At 36.9% G+C, this 14,980-nt stretch overlaps 3 protein-coding genes across 8 annotated transcripts in view; 1 reads left to right on the top strand and 2 right to left on the bottom strand.

Moving 5' to 3' along the window:
* LOC136282108 (uncharacterized) overlaps nt 1–5,838 on the bottom strand; it is a 19,428-nt gene extending 13,590 nt beyond the window's left edge. For 3 of the 5 annotated variants that reach the window (XM_066169346.1, XM_066169348.1, XM_066169347.1), the window contains exons 1-2: nt 5,544–5,838; nt 3,982–4,178 (exon numbers count right to left, since the gene is read on the bottom strand). In XM_066169346.1, the coding sequence (XP_066025443.1) occupies nt 3,982–4,178; nt 5,544–5,811 (465 nt within the window). In that variant the 5' untranslated portion in view covers nt 5,812–5,838. Of the gene's footprint in view, nt 1–175; nt 3,848–3,981; nt 4,179–5,543 lie in introns of those variants that run through there. The other 2 variants (XM_066169344.1, XM_066169345.1) reach the window with 2 other exon arrangements.
* Nucleotides 1–14,980, bottom strand: part of LOC131770124 (uncharacterized) — a 44,577-nt gene that overhangs the window by 16,158 nt on the left and 13,439 nt on the right. The window lies entirely within an intron of this gene.
* Nucleotides 5,211–14,980, top strand: LOC136282107 (uncharacterized). Of its 2 annotated transcripts, XM_066169338.1 has the most exons (7): nt 5,211–5,331; nt 6,078–6,154; nt 9,276–9,711; nt 10,384–10,568; nt 11,316–11,769; nt 12,129–12,176; nt 13,519–14,980. In XM_066169338.1, exons 3-7 carry the CDS (start codon nt 9,630–9,632, stop codon nt 13,677–13,679), a joined length of 930 nt encoding a protein of 309 aa, XP_066025435.1. In that variant the 5' UTR covers nt 5,211–5,331; nt 6,078–6,154; nt 9,276–9,629; the 3' UTR covers nt 13,680–14,980. The 2 variants fall into 2 exon arrangements, with proteins under 2 accessions (XP_066025435.1, XP_066025434.1); XM_066169337.1 differs by lacking the exon at nt 5,211–5,331 and having other exon boundaries at nt 6,029–6,154.

The raw sequence follows: 14,980 nt of genomic DNA, 5'->3' as shown, positions 1-14,980 counted from the left end.
TGAGGACTAAATGTGAGGAACGTGAGTTAAATGTGAGTTAAATAATTTTTCCGATACGTGGGGTATTTTTAGGAAAAAGACCTTATTACTAATCATCGAAAATCCCCACACTGATCTTTAGGATGTCTACAGAAGTAAACTCCCTTCAGACTGGCAAAATATGAAATAGTAGTACCTGGTAAATGTGGTAAAATATTGCCTCTGCCCTCCGGAGAGTACCAAAAATCGCATTGTATGTCCCATTCGCTTATCTTCCCTTCCATAAGCATTTCGTAGAGATTTGGATCGAACGGCTTGATTTTCTGTCTGATGCGCTTCCTAACAATAGCCTGTCGATTACAACCCCACCTGACGAATTTCAATCTCCTTATCTTTTTCCTGTAATTAAACAGGAACTGCTTTTCTTCTTCAAGGTTAACGAGCGTCCCTTCATTTCTAGCCATGTTGGAAATTTGTAGATGAAGATATGTATTTACCGATCATGCAGCTGCAATCTGGGTAATGACGAGCATGCTAGCTGACACTGTTTATCCCCAGAAACGTAGTATTTAGATTGAAAGACAAATTGAAACATAGCCTATGAAAATAATTGTCATTGTCAAGACAATTCAATTAGAAGTGAGAGAATAAAAGACAACCAAATCCAATGACTCAAATACATTCACTTTTCTATTGATTTGATTTCTCTGATATTCTCAGGTGATGAATTCCACAAAAAGCCGCTGCTGTAACTTACACTGCGTTTTAAAGTCAGACGAATAAATCATGTGAGGCTAGGTATGCTACGATAGTTAAGTTTTCCGAGCTTCCGCCAATCTACGGCATCATCAGGGATCGAGAAGCAGGTTTGAGCTAGTATCGTAATCGGCCTTTAAAATTGCTCTAGCTGCTCGGTTCTGTGATTTTGGTAATTTGTCGCTCAAATTATTACTTAAGCCGTCCCAAACAAGGCTGCAGTAGTTAAAGTGAGGTTTCGTTTATACTAGTATGGTAGTAGATTTTGAAATAAGAGGCCTGATACGTCTAAAGACACCTATCGCGGGAGATACCTTTCAACAAATTTAGTCAACCATTGTTAGACCAGGTCAGCCGATCGTCGTTACCTAATGATTGAACGTGATCAACTCTGCTGATAACTTGGTCTTGTAATTTTTTGCTTATATCATCATAGCTCTCGGCAAGAATTTTCTGGCGAGAGCCAATTACCATAAACTCAGTTTTCGCTACATTTAGGCTAAGCTTATCGGCAAAATATATTCTTGCGGGGAGAAGTTTGTGCTTAAGACTCCAAAGATACCAACCAATAAAATCGTATTGGGGAATATATAAATTAAATAAATATAAATTCTCATAAAACCTATAAGCTAATCAACGAACTAAGCTCGCGCAAATGTTGCAGAAATCGTAATGTCGACCAAATCAAAACTGATAAGGAAACTTTAAATTTTGCAACGGATATCATGGAGGTTTTCAATTTTTTTTTTTCACATCTGTCGGACCAAATCTAGGTAAATCGACTCTGGAAGCTATCTGCAACCCACTAATACAGCTTTTTCTTTAAAAGCCTCAACCGTCAGTACAGTGTGCGAGCTACTGAGTCAGCTTGACGAGAAAAATGCCGTGAGATTGGATATAGTCCCCTGTACACTCCTGAAATGAACTAATTCCATTCTTATAGGTGGTTTCTTACTTATTTGAACGTTGAAAATGACTGAAAATAATATATTACCATAAACTATTCAGCAAAAATTATGATAAGCCAGTTGTTCACTTCTTATTCCTTTGGCGGTCTTATCTTACAGGTGGAATTTCGGTCACCTTTTCCTTATTGTGGTCGTGAATTTGAAATGGAGACAGATCTTTTTACGTAAACTACAATTTGCGGCTAAATATTAGCATATTGCCATTATGTTGCAAAAAGGTGTTTGATTACGAAGGAAAATTACTTTATCTTGTAAAAATTGATCTCATACAGAAATTTCCTGAAAATAGCCCTCCTTATACTTTTAAGGTTAGAGATTGACAGCTCAGCAATCTGAACCTCCAGTTTTATCTAAACTATTAAAAAATATATCTACCAACAACCGACAACAACGGATAAAAACAAATAATTGATCGGAGTGATCGGAAGCCAGACTGGCAAGTTTTTGTTTAATTTTCTAAGTTATGAAAAAAGTTTGGCTGATTTGATGGCATTACTATTTGCTTCATTCCGCGCCTGTTTGTGTTGTTCCCACGTAGCAATATTATTTTCCCTGACAGCTGTGATCCATCAAAAAAACCGCGAATGCCTGTCTTCGCTTTAAGACTGATAAGTTGGATTTGCGAGGTTATGATAAAATGTGTAGCAGAAATGTATAATTACCCAAACTAGACCTGAATTGACAGAGAAATATTCCTGAAAATAACCCTCCTTATACTTTTAAGGTTAGAAATTGACAGCTCAGCAATCTAAACCTCCAGTTTTATCTAAACTATTAAAAAATATATCTACCAACAACCGACAACAACGGATAAAAACAAATAATTGATCGGAGTGATCGGAAGCCAGACTGGCAAGTTTTTGTTTAATTTTCTAAGTTATGAAAAAAGTTTGGCTGATTTGATGGCATTACTATTTGCTTCATTCCGCGCCTGTTTGTATTGTTCCCACGTAGCAATATTATTTTCCCTGACAGCTGTGATCCATCAAAAAAACCGCGAATGCCTGTCTTCGCTTTAAGACTGATAAGTTGGATTTGCGAGGCTATGATTAAATGTGTAGCAGAAATATATAGTCACCCAAATTCGACCTGAATTGACAGAGAAATATTTCAAGACTAGAGATTTATCATAGGAAGAGCTAAATTTGCTACATGGCACTGAGTATTTGTATTTGCTATATTGCTATGTGGCAGTATTTGTATTTGCTACATTGCTATATGGCACTTTTTGTATTTTCTACGTTGCTATATGGCACTTTTTGTATTTGTTATATTGATTCAATATGCGTGAATTGATTGAATATGCGTGGTGTTTAGGTAAAAAAAATTCAGAAAGCTATGTACGATTTAGAACAAAATCTTCAGTTGAACAATACTTAACGGTCTATAAGGAAAAATCAACTTCAGAAATAATAAAAAAAATTCACCGGTCCGAAGAATGGTCCGAAAGTGGCAAGACCTCACTTAGAATCAAGAATTTCAGTGTTCATTTTCCAGCCATGAATCGTTTTACGTTTTGAAATTAAGTATTGTTAGCTGTAAAACTAAATACGATTGACCTTTGCGGGTGTCTTCTGCAAAAATAATTATTTATATACTCACTTATATATACCCAGCTCTGCTACTACAGCATTAAGCACTTTATGCCAAGGTAGACTCTACTCCACATTTATATATATATGTATATTTAATGAAATAAAATGGAGACTAAGAGCGCCTTACCAATTTCCAAAATTTCATTTTCGGGTATAAAGAAAATTAATTTCATTGATTTGTTTATTTACTTTTTTAAATTGACAATTAATGATTCCGCATGTTCCGCTAGTTCCGGAGGTTCCGCGGTCTACTGATCTGTAGTTCAGTATCACCAGATGAGTTGGTATGCTTTACTTTGGACGTGACCACCAGCATGTGTGTGTTATCGTATCTTAGCTAGTGCAAAACATAATACTGAGGAAAGAGGACTAAATGTCATAAACTTATCTGAGTTTATGGAATTTCTGGCGTGAAAATCACTAACTAGACGAAGTATTTTGATAACTTTGATATTTTTCATAATTTTTAGGACACATTAGAATACCATGGCAACAGCATACATTTCCTGCTAAGTTCTGAACAAATTTGTCCGTAATGAGTCACCTTAAATTCTCAAAAATAAAACTGCTCTGAACTGTATGTAAAATCTTTTTTTGGAATAAATTGTAGTTTTATACATACCTATACAAGTTCCCTTTGAAACGGATTTTCTAAAATAAGCGGTCAAAAACATGGGATTTACCTCAATAATATTGTCCTTTGTAAACGGGGTATCGAGGTCTCTCCTTGGCCTGATGTATCCTTTGAAAGGACGATCCTCAAACACAACGATTTCTACTTCGTCCGGAAAAGGACTGTGTTCGTCCAGCTGCCACAACTCTTCAGGTTTCTCTTTTAGAGTGTTTGGCATCTTCCTTATATCAGTAAAAGTACTTAAACCTATCGAGGGATGAAATAGTAATAGATCAGAACGAATAACTACACTCATTTTGCAAACTAAAGGATTATTGTAGTTGTTTTGTTGCCGATTAAAAGTGCGCTTGGTTAATTATAGGGCATCACATATTATTTTAACGTCCTCTTTTAAATCTATCATTTCGATTCAACAAGTTGAGAGAAGTAATATTCCAATGTAGAAATGTCTTGCTTTAAAAATTGGTTTTATAGAAGATTTAGCTGATTATCCATCTACTTCAGCTATTTAGAACCAACAAAAATACACAAACATTACAAGACAAATTGAGCGCGCGCACACGAGGTTGTGGAAGTGACTTGCATTGCCTTTGGGTAAACAATTAAGAGAGCATTAATATCAAAAAAAGTCTTAAATGTACAAAATTTCACTAAATGTGAGGAACTCACTTTTTTAGCGAGCAGTTAGTTTAATCATTTTTCCGATACATGGGGTATTTTTTAGGAAAAAGACCTTACTGCCAACCATCGATAGTTCCTACGGTGATCTCTAGGATGTCTACAGAAGTAAACCACCTTCAGACTAACAAAATGATGACTGTTTACTCCCAGAAACTCAACATTTAGATAAAAAGACAAATTGCAAAATTTGAATGAAAATGAAAATAATTGTCATTGTCATGACAATTCAATTAGAAGTGAAAGAATGAAAGACAACCATCAAATCCAATAATTTAAATACATTCGCTTTCTATTAATCTGATTTCTCTGATATTCTCAGGTGATAAGTTCCACAAAAAGGCACTGCTGTAACTAACACTGCGTTTTAAAGTAAAAAAATCCAAAATGAATCATTTTTCCGATCTGTGGGGTATTTTTTAGGAAAAGACCTTACTAACAACCAATAATCCCCACTTCTGATTGAATTGTCATAACAATGACAATTATTTTCATAGGCTATGTTGCAATTTGTCTTTTAATCTAAATATAAGGTCTCTGGGGGTAAAAATCTAAGGATTCAAATAAATTGCTTTTCTATTGATCTGATTTCTCTGATATTCCCAGGTGATAGGTTCCACAAAAAGGCACCGCTGTAACTAACACTGCGTTTTAAAGTCTATGACAATTAAGTTTTCCGAGCTCCTGCCGATCTACGGCATCATCACGGATTGAGAAGCAGGTTTGAACTACTATCGTAATCGGCCTTTAAAATTGCTCTAGCTGCTCGGTTCTGCAAGCATTTAGTTTAATCATTTTTCCGGTACGTGGGGTATTTTTTTTTGGAAAAAGACCTTACTGCCAACCATCAATAATCCCTACGGTGATCTCCAGGATGTCTACAGAAGTAAACTCCCTTCAGACTGGCAAAATATGAAATAGTAATACATGTACCTGGTGAACATGGCAAAATATTGCCTCTGTCGTCCGAAGAGTACCAATAATCGTACGGTATCTTCTCTTCCCCTATCTCCCCTTTCATGAGCCTTTCGTAGAGATTTGGATCGAACGGTTTGATTTTCTGTTTGACATGTTTCCTAACAATGGCCTGTCGTTTACTACCCCTCCTAATGAATTTAAATCTCCTTATCATTTTCCTGTAATTAAACAGGAACTGCTTTTCTTCCTCAAGGTTTACGAGAGTCCCTTCATTCTTAGCCATGTTGGGAATTTGTAGATGAAGATATGTATTTACTGATCATGCAGCTGCAATCTCGGTAATGAGTACGTGCATCCTAGCTGACACTGTTTACCCCCAGAAACTTGACATTTAGATTAAAAGACAAATTGCAAAATTTAAATGAAAATGAAAATAATTGTCATTGTCATGACAATTCACTAGAAGTGAAAGAATAAAAGACAACCATCAAATCCATTGATTCAAATACATTCGCTTTTCTACTAATCTGATTTCTCGGATATTCTCAGGTGATAAGTTCCACAAAAAGGCACGCTGTAACTAACAGTGCGTTTTAAAGTCAGACGGATACATCATGTGAGGCCAGGTATGCTACGATAGTTAAGTTTTCCGAGCTTCCGCCGATCTACGGCATCATCAGGGATCGAGAAGCACGTTTGAGCTTGTATCGTAATCGGCCTTTAAAATTGCTCTAGCTGCTCGGTTCTGTGATTTTGGTAATTTGTCGCTCAAATTATTACTTAAGCCGTCCCAAACAAGGCTGCAGTAGTTAAAGTGAGGTTTCGTTTATACTAGTATGGTAGTAGATTTGGAAATAAGAGGCCTGATACGTCTAAAGACACCTATCGCGGGAGATACCTTTCAACAAATTTTGTCAACCATTGTTAGACCAGGTCAGCCGATCGTCGTTACCTAATGATTGAACGTGATCAACTCTGCTGATAACTTGGTCTTGTAATTTTTTGCTTATATCATCATAGCTCTCGGCAAGAATTTTCTGGCGAGAGCCAATTACCATAAACTCAGTTTTCGCTACATTTAGGCTAAGCTTATCGGCAAAATATATTCTTGCGGGGAGAAGTTTGTGCTTAAGACTCCAAAGATACCAACCTATAAAATCGTATTGGGGAATATATAAATTAAATAAATATAAATTCTCATAAAACCTGTAAGCTAATCAACGAACTAAGCTCGCGCAAATGTTGCAGAAATCGTAATGTCGACCAAATCAAAACTGATAAGGAAACTTTAAATTTTGCAACGGATATCATGGAGGTTTTCAATTTTTTTTTTCACATCTGTCGGACCAAATCTAGGTAAATCGACTCTGGAAGCTATCTGCAACCCACTAATACAGCTTTTTCTTTAAAAGCCTCAACCGTCAGTACAGTGTGCGAGCTACTGAGTCAGCTTGACGAGAAAAATGCCGTGAGATTGGATATAGTCCCCTGTACACTCCTGAAATGAACTAATTCCATTCTTATAGGTGGTTTCTTACTTATTTGAACGTTGAAAATGACTGAAAATAATATATTACCATAAACTATTCAGCAAAAATTATGATAAGCCAGTTGTTCACTTCTTATTCCTTTGGCGGTCTTATCTTACAGGTGGAATTTCGGTCACCTTTTCCTTATTGTGGTCGTGAATTTGAAATGGAGACAGATCTTTTTACGTAAACTACAATTTGCGGCTAAATATTGGCATATTGCCATTATGTTGCAAAAAGGTGTTTGATTACGAAGGAAAATTACTTTATCTTGTAAAAATTGATCTCATACAGAAATTTCCTGAAAATAGCCCTCCTTATACTTTTAAGGTTAGAGATTGACAGCTCAGCAATCTGAACCTCCAGTTTTATCTAAACTATTAAAAAATATATCTACCAACAACCGACAACAACGGATAAAAACAAATAATTGATCGGAGTGATCGGAAGCCAGACTGGCAAGTTTTTGTTTAATTTTCTAAGTTATGAAAAAAGTTTGGCTGATTTGATGGCATTACTATTTGCTTCATTCCGCGCCTGTTTGTGTTGTTCCCACGTAGCAATATTATTTTCCCTGACAGCTGTGATCCATCAAAAAAACCGCGAATGCCTGTCTTCGCTTTAAGACTGATAAGTTGGATTTGCGAGGTTATGATAAAATGTGTAGCAGAAATGTATAATTACCCAAACTAGACCTGAATTGACAGAGAAATATTCCTGAAAATAACCCTCCTTATACTTTTAAGGTTAGAAATTGACAGCTCAGCAATCTAAACCTCCAGTTTTATCTAAACTATTAAAAAATATATCTACCAACAACCGACAACAACGGATAAAAACAAATAATTGATCGGAGTGATCGGAAGCCAGACTGGCAAGTTTTTGTTTAATTTTCTAAGTTATGAAAAAAGTTTGGCTGATTTGATGGCATTACTATTTGCTTCATTCCGCGCCTGTTTGTATTGTTCCCACGTAGCAATATTATTTTCCCTGACAGCTGTGATCCATCAAAAAAACCGCGAATGCCTGTCTTCGCTTTAAGACTGATAAGTTGGATTTGCGAGGCTATGATTAAATGTGTAGCAGAAATATATAGTCACCCAAATTCGACCTGAATTGACAGAGAAATATTTCAAGACTAGAGATTTATCATAGGAAGAGCTAAATTTGCTACATGGCACTGAGTATTTTTATTTGCTATATTGCTATGTGGCAGTATTTGTATTTGCTACATTGCTATATGGCACTTTTTGTATTTTCTACGTTGCTATATGGCACTTTTTGTATTTGTTATATTGATTCAATATGCGTGAATTGATTGAATATGCGTGGTGTTTAGGTAAAAAAAATTCAGAAAGCTATGTACGATTTAGAACAAAATCTTCAGTTGAACAATACTTAACGGTCTATAAGGAAAAATCAACTTCAGAAATAATAAAAAAAATTCACCGGTCCGAAGAATGGTCCGAAAGTGGCAAGACCTCACTTAGAATCAAGAATTTCAGTGTTCATTTTCCAGCCATGAATCTTTTTACGTTTTGAAATTAAGTATTGTTAGCTGTAAAACTAAATACGATTGACCTTTGCGGGTGTCTTCTGCAAAAATAATTATTTAGTTTCAGCTTATCTAAACGTGAACCGAGTGGGGCGCGACAATTAGAAATGGACGATTTTTCTTTGGGCGAATGAATTGCATATCCAATATGACCGCACAAATAAAACTTCTGTACAGTTTTGATCCTGAAGGGTTGGTGTTCAAAGCCTTGAGTGGACTTTTTCTATATTCTTATTGGTTGCTTTGCAATTTATCTGTAAGGTTTCCCCACAATTATTTTTTAGGTTGGTATCTATTGAGTCCTAGGACCAAATTTCTCTCAGCAAGAACATATTTTGCGGGAAACTATCTTACAGTTACCCGTGACAGACCTTTGGTGACATTTTGCTGAACGGCAATTTTGATTTCAACCATTTTTTTTCCACTTTAAAGCGGCCTCAGCACGCCGCGGTTAATGGTTTCTGATCGAGTGCAAGAAGCGAAGATTGCCTAGACACGAGTCTCGTGTGTAGGAACGGATATACGTTCCGGTGAGATTCTCTCGCCACTCCGCTTCAAAGTTCTTTAATTCTTGTGCTAACAACTAGGCTTCTTTTTTTACCTTCAACCAAGGACTCTTCTCCTTTTTGCCTTTCCCCATTAACATTCTGGTTTTAAACGCAGATCTCCGCGTGCAACTGAACATCAGGAGATGTTTCAGGAGATGTTTCAGGAGATGTTTCAGGAGATGTTTCAGGAGATGTTTCAGGAGATGTTTCAGGAGATGTTTCAGGAGATGTTTCAGGAGATGTTTCAAAGACCAGAAGTCCTTTATATCAACATGTTAAAATTGGCTATACAAACTTCGACGAGCTTTAAGAGTTTTCTTGGCAATCATAATTAAAATTATAGTTAAAAAATTTCCAAAATCTTAGTCTTTGAAAGTGTACCGTATCCTTAAGGCTTAGAGGTCAATTGTTTTCCAAATCAAGTATCTGCTTGCGTACTTATTGGCTCGAAAGGTCTTCCTCAATCGGAATGAACGAGAAGCTCACTGTTTTCAGGGCAGGAACAAAGGATGGGCCTTCCTTTTCGTTTTCTGGTGACCACAGCGTACGAGGTATGATAATGATCAGGGCAGTGATGATACGAACGTAAAGATATATCTGTGCCTGGGAAGTGCCAAAAACGTGAAGAATTAAAAAAAAGCGTCATCAATACTTTGACGTGTTTTCTTCATAGATACAAGCAGAACGATAGCTAAAAGCAAACCACAGGGATTCAGATAGATGATTTTGAACCGAATGAATATTAAGACACCAATAATTGTTTTGAAGCAACTCCAACTGCTTTGACGGGAATGTATACACTAAATTGCAAAAAGGTTGACATGAAAAAGCGTGAGCAAGGAACGACGAGACCCAGTGACTTTACGAGTACACATGTACGCGATCAACACAATAAGTTGCATGTACATAGTAAATGATTGAAGCCACCAATGCTTTCCTTCAAGAAAACAATTATCGTAAACAAAGATTTTCATAATAACCAAAAACAAGAGAACAACAGCTGTTGATATTCTCTTGCTAGACCATTGCTAAGCTTCTAGAAATTTCCAGAAAAACCCCTCTTTATTAGAACTCTCCACTTCAAGAAATTAAAGATTAGAGAATTATGGTATCAAATACAAAAAAGAATTGATATAAAATCACACAAATTAACTGTCAAAGCCATCTCTCCTCCCGCTAAAAGAGACCCTTCTTATGAGAAATAACGTTGGATTTTATTACAGTAAAGAGTGGGGTTAGGCAACAAACACTTGGTGTGTGGATGGTTACCAAGTCTGATCTGTACTATCCTCTCAAGCAAGGAGAAAAAACCACTGTTCGTCTTTTCAAAGCCGATGTTTGGCCAAGTGACTTTGATGAACTAAAGGTGAAAAACCACTCCAAGTACAGTGGAATATGCCTTGCTGAAGTGAGTTGTATAGAGGCCTCAGTACCTCCTTGATATAAAGTATAAGAAGAATTTACCTGCCTTGTAATTTTATATTAGGTTGCAAAAAGGGACATAGAAAATTTTGACGACAAATTGCCGCTAAAGGTACTCTAACAACTCATTTAAGTACACTTGCCACAGCCGAGTGCCTAAAAAAACGATAATCTAAGAGGGCGGCGTACGAGAAATTCTTACCTGCACTCTCCTCTGCTAAACAAAAAATTCTCGATTTGCAGCGAGCTCAATTTCAAATTTTTGTTCAGCTCTCAAATGATGCTAAAATGGTCAATCACCTGCGGTTTAGTAATTATCGTTAGATAATGTTTACTACCCCCTTGGGTACGAATAATCTATTTTTTGTAAGTACGTTAAAAGGGATCTGATGACATTTATCTTTTTCTTGAAAGTGGTAACATAAATTGTAGCATAGATTAGGAATGATTCCTCATTATACTGACCCCTATCCTCTAATCCTCAAAGTGCAGAGAGGCCATAATTCTATGTGAATCCATAAAATCTCTTCTATTCGTCTCAACTGGGCAATTATCGTACTTTTTACTAGATCCATTCTGTTCCAATGAAAAGCTGTTCACTCTGACAAAGGGTTAACGCTCGAAACGTCAGCTTTGTAACTCTTTACAGTGGCCAATTTCCGAAATCAACTTCGTTGAAAAAACTAAATTACGGTTATGTTCCAGACTCTTTTATTTCCATCTAAAACTGTAGAGTGAAAGTACAAAACAATTGAAGGAACAACTGGAATCACTGGATTGGAAAGAAATAAAACCCGAAACATGTAACGGTGGAATGTCCCGCATGGATTTTAGCACACTCGTAAGAGCCGTTTTGGTGTACATGAAAGACCATTACCCAACCACACCTGATGAATACAACTTTCAAGCTGAATTAAAGGCCGCGAGTCATTGGTATTGGTATCCAAAGAGCAATGAAAATCCTGGCCACGAGGAAGAAGCTTGTACCTCGATAAAGCCTCCAGAACTTGTCTCTGGTCCCCACAAAGACAATCGTGTGAAAATAGCAGCACTGGAGACTTGCAGGAAATGGATCCGTGTCCTTGAAGGGTTAAAAAAGGAATCATCGCCAAACAAGAGATCTAAAAGGGTTAAAGAAGATGAGGATTCTTCACCTGACGAGGATGAAAATGAGGAACGCATTTATGGTATGTACCTTTTATACACTTACGTTAAGTTTAATTAAAAAGATTGGATTTCTGTTAATTCAGTTGCATTCCAAGGGTCCTGGTAAGCATATTATCCGTGACTTCTACCTCCGAAACAGAAAAATAAGTGGTAGCCAGCTGAAGCCAAATCGATAGTGCTTAAAGTGCTGATTTCTAACAGTATTATCATTTTACGAACAATGCAGCCACACGAATTTTATGATATTGCTGTTGGCGGAGATCACTCGGTCGAATTCTTGGTTAGATGGTGTTCTGTACTTACTTAATGAAATATTCCTTTATTTTACATGATCTTATTTCAGTCTTACTATGTTTATTAATTCTTCAACTATTTATAGATCTCGAGGAAAGCATTTTTGATTTGAAGACATACTTTGATTTCAAAGGTAGGTCCTCCTATTTACATTTTTCAAGTTAATCTAAATACCCTTGTCCAAAGAAATGGTTTTCTTCCACGAAAATAAAACTACAGATTTTGTCAACTAAGAATAAGAACTTCAGCAATACCGACAGACAGTTTTTCAGTCGCCCCACTTTGTGTCTCTCAGTCTGCATATCTACCATTCGATCACTCCGTCACACTGTTATTCTGTCATTCTGTCACTCTGTCATTATTTCACTTTATCACTGTGCCACTCTGTTATTCTGTCACTCCGTCACTCTGTAACTCTGTCACTCTGTCCCTCTTTTACTCTGTCACTCCGTCACTTTGTCACACTATCATTCTGTCACTCTGTCACTCTGTCACTCTGTCACTCTGTCACTCTGTCACTCTGTCACTCTGTCACTCTGTCACTCTGTCACTCTGTCACTCTGTCACTCTGTCACTCTGTCACTCTGTCACTCTGTCACTCTGTCACTCTGTCACTCTGTCACTCTGTCACTCTGTCACTCTGTCACTCTGTCACTCTGTCACTCTGTCACTCTGTCACTCTGTCACTCTGTCACTCTGTCACTCTGTCACTCTGTCACTCTGTCACTCTGTCACTCTGTCACTCTGTCACTCTGTCACTCTGTCACTCTGTCACTCTGTCACTCTGTCACTCTGTCACTCTGTCACTCTGTCACTCTGTCACTCTGTCACTCTGTCACTCTGTCACTCTGTCACTCTGTCACTCTGTCACTCTGTCACTCTGTCACTCTGTTAGTCTGTCACACTGTCATTCTGTCACTCTGTCACTCTGTCAATCTGTCACTCTGTCACTCTGTCACCATGTCACTCTGTCACTCTCTTATTCTCTCACCCTGCCACTCTGTCACCATGTCACTCTGTCACTCTGTCACTCTCTTACTCTCTCACTCTCTCACTCTGTAACTCCTTCACCCTTTTACTCTCTCACTCTCTCTTCCCCCTTCTCCCTTTCCCTCCCTCCCCACTCTCCCACTCTCTTATTCGCTCACTCTCTAACTGTGCCATTTTGCCAATCTGCAAGGTTATTGGCCCGTAAGTCTGATCAATTAGTCAGTCTTCTATTCTCTCGCTGCCTCAGTCTCTCAATCTTCCATAATGTTTGTCTGTCAGCCTGTCATTTCGTCAGTCTGCAAGTCTGTTTAACATTCTTTTGGTGTCTCTGCTATTTGTAAATTTGACTGTCTGTCTGTCCATCTACCAATGAATCTCGCACCTCTTCGTCTTTGTTTTTCGTTCTTCCTCATGTCAAACTGGTTGTGCTTGCCCAAGGGCGCGCCCTCCATCTATCTGATTTCAGTTTACGTTTTACATTTCAGACGATGAACTAAGCAAAAGTAGAACTAAAGTCACTGGGAAGCATTCGTCAGTAAAGAGTAAGATGGCTTGTCCGAAAAAGTCGTCGGAAACCAAAGAAATTGCACGGCGGAAAATTGTACGTGTGAAGGTTAGAGGTCAAGTTATTTCCCAAACCAAATGATTAACGTCGTTAACCAGACTCCATTTCATCAAGTTCAATTAGGCACATAGTTTGATACATCTCTTAAGTACACGTTGTTGTGGTTGTTTTTTTTGTAAGTTTCTGTTATCATATTCAAATGACTTCTTTCTATAAGTAAAGGCTATGGACTGACTGGAGTCCAATTTGGTATGTAATCATACGAGTTGTTAATCGAATTGGACGAACGAAGTCTTATTACCAATTTTTCTTAAGAATTACAATTTCCGAGAAAGTAAGAATAGCCAGGTTATGAAAGAAAGGGAAAATTTTCACTAAAAGACTGACAAAGGAGGCGTAGATTGTTTAATGGTTGTGATTTGTTGATTTAAACTACAACCTTGAATGTGATTGGCTTATTGAACTGTTCGATAACAAACTGTTTGATAAGAACTTGGCAAGTGAATAAGTGGATGATATGAGTTTTTTTAAACCAATTTCAATCGAGGAAATCGTAATTTTTATGAGTAACAAATTTATAGCTATATTTTCTTATTTTAATTTTTCATTTTGATTTTTATTTTTTTTACTTGCTTCGATCTTTTTTAAAATTCTATTTTTTCTTTATTTCATTTGGAAATCTTCCATAGGCATCGAAAATGTATATAAACTCTACTTAAGTACATATCTAAGCAATTTCTAATTGTACAAATCGATTCCGAGAACCATATTTTGGAAGAATCTCTTAGCAAAAAAATAGTGGTATGTACTTTTAAGCATTCCTATAAATGAGGGGAACTCCGATGTTCTCAAATAAGAGACCAAACGAACGATATTGTATCTTGTCAATATGAATCATCACTTTTAAGTCAAAAAGGGGTCAAAGTAGTCCATGATGCGCAAAACATTTAAAATATGTACACTTATAAAATAAATTTCACATATGGTTCACCAAGCGATCATGGGGTCAAATCCTTTAATAAACTACAACTCTGCTATCATATACATATAATCTTGTTACCTTAAAATTGAGTTTTTTCGCTGACGTGATTATACTTTTACCACCGTAACATAAGAGTCTGCTTGTTTTGCTCCGAATATTATACATTAATCATTTCGACGTTTTCCTCTGTCCATCAAGGGCGTAAATTGTCTTACCTGATCCATTGAATTTTATTTTGCAATCTTCCATCGTTACGCGTTCCACAGAGTTTTCCTTAGAAATTTCCTTCATTAGCAACCTTCCTCATGATAAGTCTCAGCAATAAGAGGACTCTTAGATTCTAAGATCTTTGTCTGTCCTTAAATCGCTGACATGATTAATAAACTTTTACCACCACAAC

Source organism: Pocillopora verrucosa, chromosome 7 (assembly GCF_036669915.1).
Source record: "Pocillopora verrucosa isolate sample1 chromosome 7, ASM3666991v2, whole genome shotgun sequence".
Taxonomy (NCBI): Eukaryota; Metazoa; Cnidaria; class Anthozoa; order Scleractinia; family Pocilloporidae; genus Pocillopora; species Pocillopora verrucosa.
Note: the sequence above shows the minus strand (reverse complement) of the source record. Positions and strands in the feature narration are given on the sequence as shown.

Coding starts and splice junctions, on each gene's coding strand:
- LOC136282107 (XM_066169338.1), top strand. CDS start 9,630: ATGAACGAGAAGCTCACTGTTTTCAGGGCAGGAACAAAGGATGGGCCT. Junction 9,712..10,383: donor TGGTGACCACAGCGTACGAG/GTATGATAATGA, acceptor ATTTTATTACAG/TAAAGAGTGGGGTTAGGCAA. Junction 10,569..11,315: donor GTGGAATATGCCTTGCTGAA/GTGAGTTGTATA, acceptor CTAAAACTGTAG/AGTGAAAGTACAAAACAATT.